The following is a 14153-nucleotide window of genomic DNA, read 5'->3' as shown; positions in this document are numbered from 1 at the left end:
AAGAACGATGCCCTTAAAGATAGGGATGTAGCTTCCCTCCATTATCAGTATTTCCTTAAGGATAAGCATCTCTTCCTAGAAACTAAGGGTTAATTACCAACCTGCTGTGCTCGCCTTGTGACCACTGGCCTGCTGTGCCAGCTAAACGTCTTGTGACATTGTTAAAAGAGATATTCCTATCATATGTGATGTATGCTCTTTGTTCCAAGATGGTATATAACCATTCTGTATGCTTCACCTGGGGAAGGAAGTCCCCCAGGCTATAGTCCTCAGAACTGGCTCATAATAAACTCACCCCAAATTTTGATTTATAGATTGATTATGGCTTATTTGCAACGACAGCTTCAAACATCTCTTTGTTCAGACTTTATTTATGTCTTTACCTGCAATCAATTACGTTCAACTGCCATAAAGGTAGCTTCACTTGAATGTCCTGCAGAGCCTCCCTCTCAATACATCACCACAAAAACAGCTCCTTTTCTCAGCTTCCCTATTTCTGTCACTGGCCTCATCATTTTTTCCCTCCACTCAGGCTTCAGACCTCAAGCATTTAAAAAAATATATTTATTTTATTGTGGAACACTTAACATGAGATCTACCATCTTAAATTTTAAAGTGTGTAATAAAATACAAAAAATTACAAATTTTTAAGTGTGCAATATAGGTACAATGTTGTACAGCAGATCTCTAGAACTTATTCATCTTGCTTAACTGAAACTTATGCCCGTTGATGAGCAACTCCCAAGTTTCCCTCCCCCTAGCTCTTGGCAACCACTATTCCACTCTTTGATTGTAAAAATATGACTATTTTAGATACCTCATATGAGTAGAATTATGCAGTAGTTGCCTTTCTGTGACCGGGTTATTTCACCTAGCATAATGTCCTTAAGGTTCATCTATCTTGTGGCTTATTGCAGAATTTCCTTCTTTTTAAAGGGTGAATAATATTCCATTGTATACATATGCCACTTTTCTTTATCTATTCATCTGTCGATGGACATTTAGGTTGCTTCCATATCTTGGTTATTGTGAATAGTGCTGCAATGAACATGGGAATGCTAATATCTCTTTGAGATCCTGATTTCAAATCTTTTGGATAAATACCCAGAAGTGGGATTGCTGGATCATATGATAGTTTTATTTTTAATTTTTTGAGGAACCTCCATACTATTTTCCATAGTGGCTGCACCATTTTGCATTCTCACCAACAGTGTGCAAGAGTTCCAATTTCTCCACATCCTCACCAACACTTGTCTTTTGGGTTTTTTGATATTAGCAATCCTGACAGGTGTGAACTGATATCTCATTGTAGTTTTGATTTGTACTTCCCTGGGGGTTAGTGACATTGAACATTTTTTCATATACCTGTTGGCCGTTTGTATGTCTATGTCTTGGAGAAATGTCTATTCGAGTCCTTAGCCAATTTTTTAATCATGTTATTAGTGGTTTTTTATTTTGCTATTGCACACCTTGAGCAGTATTAACATTTCCATTTACACACATCCCCTTACAGCCCCCTCCCTTTTAAAAAGTCAGTCACCACATCCTCCTGATTCTTCCTTCAAAAACATTTCTCCCTCCATCGCTTCTGCTTCCTATCCAGTGCCACTTTCCTAGTTCAGGCTTTCATTGTCTCACACCTGCATAATCTTCAATAACCTGTTTATTGGTCTCTCTTGTTCTAGATTCTTTTATCTTCAATTCATCCTACACAACTGGCCAGGATGATTTCCCTAAAACATCATTATTTGTTCCTTCATTGTCTACCAAATATCCAAAAACTAGCCAGTCTCCCTGAGCTGGTGTCCAGAGCTTTCTATGCACTGGCCCCACCCTGCCCAACCCACTTTCTCTCACCTGATCTCAAATGGGAAGTTCCCCCCTCCAACAAGGGAAGTTCCTTATACTCTTTAAAAGCCCAATTGCAATTCTGACTTTGTATCTTTGCCCAGGGTGATTCACCTATCAGAATACCCTTCAGGTTTCTTTTCACACACCGAAATCTTACCACACTTTAAGTTCTCAAACTTTAGTGGGCATAAGAATCACCTGGGGTACTTGTTAAATGTGGACATTCTGATTCTATAGGGTTAGGGTTGGGGTTGGACTTAGGGGAATCTGCCTTTTTCTCAAGTACTAAGGTGATTCCTAGACCAGATTCCACTTTGAGAAATACTGCTTAAGGCCTGACTTAAGTATCAGCTCGTTTATGAACACTTCCCTTATGATCGCAGCCCTTATTTATCACCTGTAGTGTTTACAATCTGTTTGACTTGTGGTCACTTAATCATGTGACCAATTTATAATTATTTAATTTACGAGCAACCAGCATGTTGCACAGTAAACAAGGACTTCAAATACAAAATTTTGGCTTTGGCCCTGGTTGTCTGTGAGAGGAATTACTCTAAGCTTCCCAAATCAGAAATGTGAGGAGTGAAGATTTGAGAGGGAAGCTTAGCAAGTTGCTGGTGTCCCTGCAAGTCACAGAGTTTCAATCAAAAGAGTGACAATTCCTTGGGTGGGGCTGGGGGTGTACTTCTTCGATGGTAAGTTGCAGTTTCCCAGAGGGGCAGTTACAAACAAGAGAGGGCAAGCACATTCAGAGTGCCAAACAACTGATTTGCATATACATACTTGGAACACAGTTTTTTGGAAGCTGGGGAAAGTGGTCAGCCTTGCTGTTACTATCACACTTCCTAGGGGTGTCTGCCTCATTCCTTTTTACTTCTCGCTTTTTATTTTACAAAATTTCAAACCCACAGACAAGTTAAAAGAAGAGTACAAGGCATACCAGTATGTCCCTCAGCTAGGTTTTCAATTACTAACATTTGCCACATCTGCTTTGTGTCTTTGAGTGTGTGTTGAACTGTTTGTAAGCAGCACACACTTCATCCTTAAACACTTCAGCATATAGCTCCTAAGAATGAAATTCTCCTACAAAACCAAAATACCATTATCACACCTAAGAAAATTAACCTTAGCTCAATAATACCATAAACAGTTTACATTTACATTTATCTATAGCCCTCAAAATATTTTTTCTCATTTTTCCCCCCTCTCATCCAGAATACAATCAAACTTCATACATTGCATTTGATTGCTTTATTTTTTCAGTCTTTTTAAATGTAGAACTATGCTGTGTCCAATACAGGAGCCAGTAGCCATATGTGGTTATTTACATTTAAATTAATTAAAATTAAATAAAAATCAGTTCGTCAGTCACACTGGCCACATTTCAAGTGCTCAATTGCCACCTGTGGCTAGTGGCTGCTATACTGGACAGCACAGATATAGACTATTTTCATGATCACAGACAGTCCTATTGGATGGCATCAGTCTATAACAATCTTCTGCCTTTTTTTGCTTTTCATAACATTGACTTTCTTTTTAAAGAGTCCAGGACAGTTGTCTTATAGATACTCCCACATTCTGGATTGTCTGATTGTTTTCTCAAGATTAGATTCTGGATAAACGTTTTTGGTAAGAGCCCTAAATAGAGGATGTGGTGTACATCTTATTATGTCACTAATTTCAGGTGGCTGTTGGTGATGCCTACGGTATGAATTCAATAAATATTTATTAAAGAAGTGACCCAGCACCAGGCAATTTCCTTAGTGCTTGGGAGCTTGACTTCAAATAGAAGAGAAAGAGTTTAGATGATCTCCAGAGCCTCCAGCGCTGTGCTAGGAACAGAGTGGAGAAACGCTTTGTAACCTGAATGGAGACTGCAGTGACACAGCAAGTGGCCCAGCAGCACAAAGACGGATGGACCCAGAGAAGGGTGAGGACGGGGGCTACAGCTGCCCCTCAGCACCAAACTCCAGACTTATTTAAACAATCATAACTTTTTGGTGATTGCTTTGGGCACAGGAGTTTGGTGAGATGCATGTGACCCAGCTAAGCATTCAGCAGGAAGTCTCCACAGCAAGATGCCCTACGAAATCCTCTAGAGAGAGAGGCTGGCAGGCTCAAAGAGCAACTTGCCAATCATTCCTCTGCAGGCTTGTGCCCCAGAGTGTGGGGCTAGCTTTGAGCCTGGGAGTATTGAGGGAAGACATCAAACTCTAGTTTTTGCTGCTTTTGTTGCCACATTTGCCTCTGTGGATACCCTCCCTTCCACCCCAAATAAGGACCAGGGAAAGAAGACAGGAAAGGCACGGAAGCTAGAGGGGAAATTTTGGTTTAAAGAACGGAGTGTGTGGTCCCACCTGTCAATGTGGCACTAGGCAAGTCACGTCTGTAAAATGAAGGCGTTCCTTTCCAACAAAGGTGATTCTGGGGCCGGCCCTGTGGCTTAGCGGTTAAGTGCGTGCGCTCCGCTGCTGGCGGCCCGGGGTTCAGATCCCGGGCGCGCACCGATGCACCGCTTCTCCGGCCATGCTGAGGCCGCGTCCCACATACAGCAACTAGAAGGATGTGCAGCTATGACATACAACTATCTACTGGGGCTTTGGGGGGAAAATAAATAAATAAATAAAATCTTTAAAAAAAAAAAAGGTGATTCTGTCTAATTTTCTATGTCCTTTTAACTCTGTAAGAGGTGAGGAAGGCAGAGATTATTGTACCTGTAGGCCATCCTTAGTTACCCACCAACAACCCCCGCCACTCCATCAGGAACTTGAAAATATCATTGTCTTTCTAGCCCTCTCAGACTTAAACTCTAAAATCAATGTGTGATGAGAAGTTCCCAGGCAGGAGACTAGACTGACCAAAGGTATAAACATGTCTAAGGAAGGAAGGCGTTGATCTGAAGGGAAGTTGGTCAGCCTCAGAGGCAAAGAAAGGAGACACTGAGGAGAACACTGGCAGAGACCAGAGTTTTAAGGGAATATGTGGCTTTCTGTCAGGTATCCCTATTGTGGAGACTCGTGCAACTAACAAGACCTGATGCCATTGTATTTTCGAGTTATAAAACTAATTTCTCTGTTAGGATTCCAGACTCTGTAGGTACCTTCAGATGACCCACATTCCTGTATAGCTTGCTTCTAGGGAGTGAATGTGCTGGTCAGGCGACATGTCTGTCGGGCCCACTGACCATCTGGTCTTATGCACAGGCCTCTGTGAGTTTGTGGGTCCAAGCCAGCCTCCCTGAGATGATTTCTGGATGGGATTGAGTTTCTGAGCCTCTGAGGATGAAGCTGGGCTCAGAGTTAGAGTACATTCACTCAACAGAGACCTATCTGTGAGGCCACTGCTCCTCACTGCACAGCTTTGTCCAACTTCAGCTGCACCCACATCACCAGAGTAAAATCCAGGGTGAGTTCGGGTCTGTTAACTTCTTGATTCATTAATTCCTTCATATCATCCCAAACTCTATATTCTGATTATTTCTTTTCTCCCTTTGCTATCACCAATTCAATCAACATTAAATAATAATAATAAAATCTTCTGTTTATTGAATCGTCTGTGTGCCCAAGAGCCCCATAAAGAAGGAATTATTGTCCCACTCTATAGATGGGACAACTGGGGATCAAAAGAGGCTAATTACGGCCAGCAGCTGAGACAGCTGGGATTCAAACCTATGTCTGTCTACCTCTAAAGCTTGTGCTTAATTGTTATCATTTTAAAAATTAAGCTGCGTGAGGAGACTAGGGAGACTTCCTAGAAGAGTACAGCATCCTCAACATGTTTTCTAAGAGTTTCTTCATTCTGAAAGCGGCCATGAGGACTCTCACTTATTGAGGTCAAAAAAGAAGCATCTGCCGTGATTGGAGAGTGCAGCCTGGGCTTCAGGCCTGGTTGGAGGAGGAGGAGAATTCTAGTGATGCCCTGGGGACAATTCCCGAGGATTCTGGCTGCCAACTTTGACTCTGATACAGGAAAAAGAACCTAGATGCTCAAGCAAGAGATCTGGAACATAGAAGCATAGGTGGGCACATGATGCATCCTTCTGTCCTCCAGAGCACGTGAGTCACGAGGGAGAAGGATCAGCAGCCTTGTTCTGTCCTCCAGAGCATGCGAAGTCAAGAGGGAGAAGGATCAGTGGCCGAGCTCCTGGCTTGGGAGTGGTTCCCTCCAAGAGCTTCAGGCAATGGTGACATCTTCCCTACCCCCCCACCCTGCCTTCCTGAACCTGTATCAAAGGAGGTTAGGTTTTGGCCTGGCAATCAGGAGATCTTAGTTAATATTCCATATTTGACAACTAGGGCAGGTCATTTATTCTGTTAAAGCTTTAGTTTCTTTTCCTGCGGATTTCTAAATCCTAAAACCCAAATACTTCATTTCTGAATAATTTGTGAAGTAGTCAACAACTCAGGTAACTTGAAAGTCACAGACGTGATGGTCTTTGGCAGAGTCCAGGACAGATCAACATGTGGGCGTCCCAGGCAGGCCACACATTGGAGCTGCCTTATAGCAAGGTTCTCAATCTACTTGTTCAACATTTCTTTGATAGGAGCTCAAAGAAAGTAATTTCTATAATGTTTAAAATAAGGAATTTATACCATGCACTGAATATGACATAATATTTAAACTTATTTGGAATTATTTTCATTTAACTTTTAAAAAAAATCACCAATAGCTAGACAGTAGCTATTGGTGAATAGCTAGACAATAGCTATTCACACTTAACTAAACATGAATGTAGCCATAAAAATCTTTCAAATTATGTTTAAAAATTCTTTTGTGGCCAAACTGTCCTCACTTTTCTGCAATTTCTGTTTGCTTTCTAGTTTTTTTTAATTTTCCAAGCCAGATATTTTCTTGGGAGCCATATTAAAAGATTTTATATTTAGATAATGTAATAAATTACAGTATAGTGCAGTAAACAGCACTATCCTATGCTTTATTCAGTTTCTGAATTTTAGCTGAAGGAGACAGTGAACTTGAGGAGACTGTCGGCTGGCTGATCTCAGGGTTGGTGGTGATGCCTATAATTATGTTGCAAAAATATCATCCGAGATAGGCTGGCGCCTGGGATGCATGTTTTAAAATGTCCACTGGAAGCTATTGTCTATTTTGGTAGACAATTAACATTTTGCAGTAATGTAAGGTGTCTCATGAGCAAAACTGAGATAACAGGCACGGTATTTCGGATCATGTCGGTGATGCTTCTGTGTTCTCTATACAGCGGCACCTGGGCCAGGGGCTTTATCTGGCTCCAGGCACGGTGGGAAGGCACTGGGCTGAGAGAAACCTGGGTGTGGATACATGACCTTGGGTAAGACATTTCACCCCTCTGAGCCTCAGTTTCTCCCTCATAATATAGTGATAATATCTATTCTGCAGAGTTATTAGAGATAATATTGAAGTTGTAAATGAGGCTATTATTATTTAAAAGTATACTGTATAGTATAATATACTACATATTAAAACATTACACAAATAATAATTAACAAGCAATTGTCCTCTTTCCACTAACCCTTAATAGCCTTATTAACATTGCTGTTTTGATGAGTCAGTCCTAGAGTTCGAGTCTGTTGTGAGGCTGATTTCTTAAATGTTCTATAAAAAAAAAAAAAAGAGGTAAATATGTCAAGTGATAGATATGTTACTCAATAGGGGGAATTTTTTTTACAACGTATACATATATCAAATCATTACATTGTACACTTTAAATATCTTACAATTTTATTTGTCAATTATACCTCAGTAGAGCTGAAAAAGAAAGGTTGATTACTGAGATGAGTAATGCTTAGCATTCAGTATATGCTATATGATATTGTCACACATCCTGTGGGGGACATCCTGGGTGGGCAGTGGTTCCCACCATAGCCTTTAGAGTCAGACAGACCTGGGTGGGGCTGCACTGTGACTCTGCCCTTACATATCCGCCTCTCAGAAAAATTGCTTTGTCACAAACGTGTGTCTGTATCTCATAAGGTCATGTTGTCATTCTCTGTCCTCCAAACTCCAGTCATGTAAAACTATTTGTAGTTCCCAAAAACCAGGCTCACTTCCCTGCTTATCGTTCCCTCTACAGGATGGCTCTTTCTCTTAACTCCTATTCTTCTTGGCTTCCTCCAAGAAGACTTCCCTGACCCTCAAGACTTGGTTAGGTGTCCTTTCCATCTGCTCCCATAGCCACCCTTGATTTACCCTACCCCATGGTCAGTGTATTGACATTGCCTAGTCATTGGCCTACGTCCCCCTCACTTTAATATTGACTAGTATTTTTGGGTTTAGTATGAGCTAGGCACAGTGCTTAATGCTTTATGTGCATTATCTCACTGAAGTCTCCTAACGATCCTAGGAAATAGGTATAGTACAGATGAGGAAACTGAAGCTCAGAGAAGGTAAATGATTTGCCCAAGGTCACACAAATACAAGCAGAAGAGCTGGGATTTGAATCCAGGCCTGTCTGACTCCAAACCCTTTGCAGTCAACTGTAAATTTCTAAGGGCTTACAAGGTTGAGCACAGTGAAGGCACGTAGTGAGTACTCAACAAATAAGAGCTGTTCTTATTTCCACCCAACCAGATTGTAAGCCTCTGTGGGGAAGGAATCTTAACCCATGGGTGCTTGTACCCCTTAGCACAATACCCCAACCGAGGCTGAGTCAGTGTGGAGAGCAGGGACTCTGATTGGTTTCTGGAGTATATCCCGGGGCACCACTGATTGTTTCTCAATAAATGACTGATGTGTGTTCCTATCGCACATCTCTGTATTTAAGAGATGTTTCCTTTATTGTCAGACTTCCACCTCTGAGCGAGGAGGGGGGACTACAAACAGAAGCTGCAGTTGCTTTCTGATGAGATACAGGAACCACCAACCACCTAAATAAACGTCCTCTTTATTTTACCAAATATAATTTATCAGTTACGTTGACATTTGTCAATTCAGTTACAGTAACTATAAATAATTCTCTTAAGACACAGTTCTGTAACTTTTTAAGGATACAAGAGTAAACCAATGTCCCTCCTTGCAGCCAGGCCAAAAGTACATGCAGTTTGTGCAATTGGGAAAAGGAACGAATCTTCGTGAAAGTCAACTTCATTTTCTTTCCCTCTCACCCCACACTCCTCCCTCTGCTCACACACTCAGGGCTTGGGGCACACCTACCTTCCTGCATTTTTGGCAAAGGAGGATGCTCCAGAGTCCTCCAGGGCACCCTAGCTGAACTCCAGAGGTGAGGAAGGAGTGAGTGACTGAGGCAGGGGTGACTGGAGATCACAGGGCACAGGCTCGGGGGCAGAGGAGTTGGCTTTGGTGCCTGATTAAAAGAGTCTGTGTGCAAATGAGTCTGGAGGTGGAGGACAAGATGAAAGAAGGCCTGAGGGAGGAGCAGAAGCAAGCCCAGGCTGGTGTTAATTAACCCTGTTGGACATAACTCCAACTAGATAACCTTTATGATTCCTTCCAGTTCTAAGGTTCTAGACTTCAGAAGGTGGCCTGGGCGGAAATGAAGGGAGAGAAAAGACTGTCTCTGGAGGTACAGGGCAAATTTCTGGGATGAGGCATGGTGTTGGTGAGAGACAGGGTCACTGCCTAGCCTTCCCTTGGAGGTGGGCCCTTTAGGCTACAGCGGGGAGGGTTTAGGGGGAGGCTGTGGATAGAGAGGCTGGAAAAAACCTGCATCCAAATGCCCAGATTTGTACATGTGTGAGTGTGGACAGATTTCCGATCTGTTCAGAGTCATGTGTGGGGACCATGCGGAAAAAGCAGAAGCAGCCAGTTGATGTCCAGCCTACTAGTATTGAATTCTCTTTTGGGTGGCTGGTGAGGAGACGTGGAGGGAAGAGAAGATGAGGAAGGGTGGTTTAGGGAACTGAACACTGGTTCACTGGGGCTGGGGGCTCTAGCTGTGGTTAGCATTGCACAGAGGTGGGATCCAGGAGGGAGATCTAGAGGCAGAACCTGGCTTGGTGATATAGATGCAAATACTTAACAGCGAGGAAACATTCTCTGCCAGATTGAAAGGGGCACATGGCCTTTGTATCTGGGGAATGAGGTGAGGTTAGAGCCGTGTTTCCCTTACCACTGGTTAGTCAGTGCTGAGCACAGTACCTAACACGTAGCAGGCACTCAATAAATATTGCTCAGTGAAATGTTTCAGACCATGCCTGCAAGAGAGCTCCTCTTGAGGAGGCTGTGTATCTGCTGAATGAGTGAATGAATGAATGATGCATATGGGCAGAAGCCAAGAGAGAGGAAAACTGGCCTCCATGGCATGACAGAATGAGTGATTTTAGGAAGTGACAGAGTCTAAGGTGACCACGTGATTGTGTCCTCAGGAGAAAGAGCAGCAGTGAAACACCCCTGGTTGCCTTCAACCTCCCAACCATTCTCCACGTACCCATTCCTGTCCCTAATCTCAGAACCCAACCTGGCAAGCTCTGGGGAAGGTGGTGCTTAGAGACAATTAGAGATGAAGGTTGAACAGAGATAAAGAATTGGTCCTCTGGGCCCAGGGAGGATGTAGATCATGGCAAACCTACGGGTGGACATGGGTCAACAGGGAGACCAGGCCAGTGCTCATTTCCTCCTGGATATGACAATCAATTGGAAAAAGATCAAAGGGAGGAGTTGATGGTGTTTATCAGGCAACCCTTACCCTTACCTTGACAATTGAATAGTCAGTCCACCTCATTCTTTTTGAGAGCAGATGGGCTTAGGTCCAGAGGGCAGAGAATAGGGCTAGGATTATATGGGGCCAGGAATAGCTGTCTCCTGCCTAGTGCTTTGTAGTTGGCCCATATCTAGAGAAAGTATGTGTGTGTGTGGGGGGAGTGACATCTATCCTTCTGTTCAACCAAAAAGAAAAAACAGAAAACAAAAACAAAACCAAAAAACCAGAGCCCACTCACAAAGGGTGTCTCATTAGGGCCAAGACTGAGTTTGCTAAAGCTAAACCAAATGTCCCCAGATCCCAGACGGAAACCCCTGCCCCAATCCTCCTCACCTGGAGGCACCCACTATGAAATTGCACTTGGTGATTGTCTCAAAAATCTACTTGTACTGCTTATGTCAGTCCATGTGTCCTGCCTGAATTCTTGCTATATAAACTTGGCTCAATGTATAAAAATTCCCATTGAAAATAATGAGAATTCAGTATCAAAGTGAAGTCCTAGAAATGAGTGGGATGTGGAATGGGGTTGGGGAAGGGGAACAAAAGAAGAAATTCAAATAGAAAGTGCAGAGGGGTGGGGAGAAGGTAACCAGACTAGTCCCCGACATCTGTGTCTCGGTCCCCAATGAGCCAGAGGACATGGAAGCTCAGTGCAAGGAGCCCAGTGCCAAGCAGGTCCCCCAGAGCTGTCAAGTACGGGATGGAGAAGTTGTCTGGGTCCAGGCCCCGGCCCCACATCCAGTGCACCATCCAGTCTGCGATGTACAGGAGAATCAGCACCTGGAGAGACAGAAAGGCCCAGGCTATAGCCATCCCCTCTCTCCAGAGGGAGCCAGAGGCCACATGATCGGACCTATTCATTGCATCACAAGGCTTGGCTATCCACAGTCCTTCCGCTGGGACAGCTCATCTTTCCACTCTGGCAACCTATGTTCCTCCACCCCCACAGTTACCACCTTGAGCAGATGAGAGACATGATGTGAGCCCTTTAGAAAGGAAGTTGGGGTCACCCACATCAACATTACATTCTGCTCCCAAAGTTACCAAACAAGGGGCTTCCTAATAAATCCTACTTGTTGCAGGAATTCAGCCCTCTTGTCTCTAATTCTGGGTCATCCTATTCTCGGGTCACTCCAGTTCCTGCAACAGCATGCTGGCCTTTCCAGGAGACTGGCAGGGGGCTGGGGGTTGGAGTTAGCTTTTCATACAGGGATTTCTCCTTGGAGCAGAGTGGAATAAGGACAGTGTTTGAGGCTGCTGCCCGCACAAGTGTCCGAGTAATAGTTGATTATCCCAAGCTGGCTTCCTTCTGACCCTTTCCATTCTGCTGTTGTGGGCTCAAAGAATGCAGGTTTATTTTAACATTAGTCCTAGCAAAAGAGAATTATGAATAAGTACACTAAATATAAAGCAGGCAGTGCATATCGATTCAAAAGACATTTTAGATTATCTGCTGCTTTGATTTATCTGTGTCCTGGCTTTCCTTCCATTACTATAGATAAAGAAGAATGATCTAGATCAGAACCTTGCTAGTGGGCCCAGGAGCAGTAGCATCAACAGCAGCTGAGACTTGTTAGAAATGCAGAATCTCAGGCCTCACTCTGGATCTCCTGAATCGGAATCTGCATTTTAACAAGATTCACATGCACTTTTCAGTTGGCCATGCACTTGATCTAGAATATTATGAGGAAGTGGGCAGGCCTGCATCTTCTGGGCGCTCTGCACTATTCCTGACATTGGGGCTTCCTAAATGACTGCACCTGGGTGAGAATGAAATGGTTTCTGACGGTAAAGCTCCAACAGTCATTCGGGAGGCTCTACTCTTGACTGTACCTTGCAAATACTATGGTATGTAAATTCTGCCCCAAGTGGCTCAGATGCAGGAACCAGAGCCCCTTGGGGGATCCAGAAGCCAGAACTGACACCTATTTATAGGGAAACTTTGTAGCTCTCCTGTCTTCTCTCCAGGGAAGCCAGAAGTTCCAGTTCCAGCAGCCTTCATATTCCCCCTTGCCCTGCACACAGCTGCCTTGTACCCCTGTGGCCCTGGCCCTGGCCCTGGATGAGGGCCAGCTCCCATAACTTCACGCCCTTTCCAGCAGCTGCAGAAGAGTCCCAAAAAAAGAGTGTGGCCAGGAAGACTTCAGAACATGCCCCAGGAAGGGAACAGCAGCAGCTGGCTCCATTCCAGCCTCCTGAGCAGGCCCTGGGACACATGGCTGGGAGGAGGTGGCAGAGGGATCAGGAAGACCCTTTAAAGGGGATCAATGCCATGCTCCGGCCCTCCACAGGCCTAGAAAAGAGAGCAGAAGTGAGAGTGCCCCCAGGGTGTTCGTAATGGGTACTGGAGCCAAGACTTATTCCTCTCAACACAGCCCAAGGGACAAGCTCCAGCCACAGACCCTTGGTATACCTGCTCCCTCCCCTTTCCATCAGGTGCACTTAACCCCTATCTGCAAGGAACGTGGCGACTGGGTAACTGCTGCGGGGAAACTGCACATGGGTGATTCTGAGCCCAGCTCTTGCCAAGATGTCCCAACACACACTTTTCTAAAGTTGAGGTGAGGGGTTGGAGCGGTAAGTGTTTATCAACAGAGGACTGGCTCAGTGAATGATGCTGCATCTATACAATAGAATAGAATGCAGCATAGGAAATCAGGGTGCTCTTCTCCTTAAGTATTGATGTGGAATGATCTCTAAGCTAAACTGTTAAGTGAAAAAAGCAGGGTGTAGACAGTGTGTATAGTATGCTACATCTGTGTTAAAGAAAGGAAAACATAGGGGCCGGCCCATTTGCACAAGCGGTTGGGTGCGCGTGCTCCGCTGCGGCGGCCTGGGGTCGGCTGGTTCGGATCCCGGATGCGCACCGACACACCGGTTGGCAGGCCATGTGGTGGCGGCATCCCATATAAAGTGGAGGAAGATGGGCACATATGTTAGCCCAGGGCCTGTCTTCCTCAGCAAAAAAAAAAAAAGAGGAGGATTGGCAGATGTTGGCACAGGGCTGATCCTCCTCACAAAAAAAAAAAAGAAAGGAAAATAGATATGTTTGCTTGTATAAATACAGAATAAGCTTGAAGGATAAACAAGAAATAGCACCAATGGCCTGTGGGGAAGAGAACTGGCTGGCCGGGAAACAGGCAGAAAAGAAGACTTTTCACTGAGGTTTCACTATGAAGCTTTAAAAAATTGTAAACGGGGCCGGCCTGGTGGCGCAAGCAGTTAAGTGTGTGCGCTCTGCTTCAGCGGCCCGGGGTTCGTGGGTTCAGATCCCGGCGCGTACCGACGCACCGCTTGGTAAGCCATGCTGTGGTGGCAAACCATATAAAGTAGAGGAAGATGAGCATGGATGTTAGCTCAGGGCCACTCTTCCTCAAGAGAAAAAAAGGGGGAGGATTGGCATCGGATGTTAGCTCAGGGCTAGTCCTCCTCACACACACACACACACACAAAAAAATTGTAAACTATGTGATTGTTATAACCTATTCAAAAAACATATCTATATAGAAATTTAAAATGTAATAATAGGGCTGGCCCCGTGGCTTAGTGGTTAAGTGCGTGCGCTCCGCTGCTGGCGGCACGGGTTCGGATCCCGGGCGTGCACCGACGCACTGATTCTCCGGCCATGCTGAGGCCACGTCCCACA

The 14153-nt window shown here is 44.4% G+C and overlaps 2 protein-coding genes across 3 annotated transcripts in view; one reads left to right on the top strand and one right to left on the bottom strand.

Moving 5' to 3' along the window:
* Positions 1 to 14153, top strand: part of MFSD4A (major facilitator superfamily domain containing 4A) — a 307016-nt gene that overhangs the window by 174337 nt on the left and 118526 nt on the right. The window lies entirely within an intron of this gene.
* Positions 8716 to 14153, bottom strand: part of SLC41A1 (solute carrier family 41 member 1) — a 46161-nt gene continuing 40723 nt past the window's right edge. For both annotated transcript variants that reach the window (XM_058540223.1, XM_058540222.1), the window contains one exon: positions 8716 to 11287. In XM_058540223.1, coding sequence (XP_058396206.1) covers positions 11102 to 11287 — 186 coding nt within the window. In that variant the 3' untranslated portion in view covers positions 8716 to 11101. The remainder of the gene's footprint in view (positions 11288 to 14153) is intronic.

The sequence above is a fragment of the Diceros bicornis genome, chromosome 4 (assembly GCF_020826845.1).
Source record: "Diceros bicornis minor isolate mBicDic1 chromosome 4, mDicBic1.mat.cur, whole genome shotgun sequence".
NCBI lineage: Eukaryota > Metazoa > Chordata > Mammalia > Perissodactyla > Rhinocerotidae > Diceros > Diceros bicornis.
Note: the sequence above shows the minus strand (reverse complement) of the source record. Positions and strands in the feature narration are given on the sequence as shown.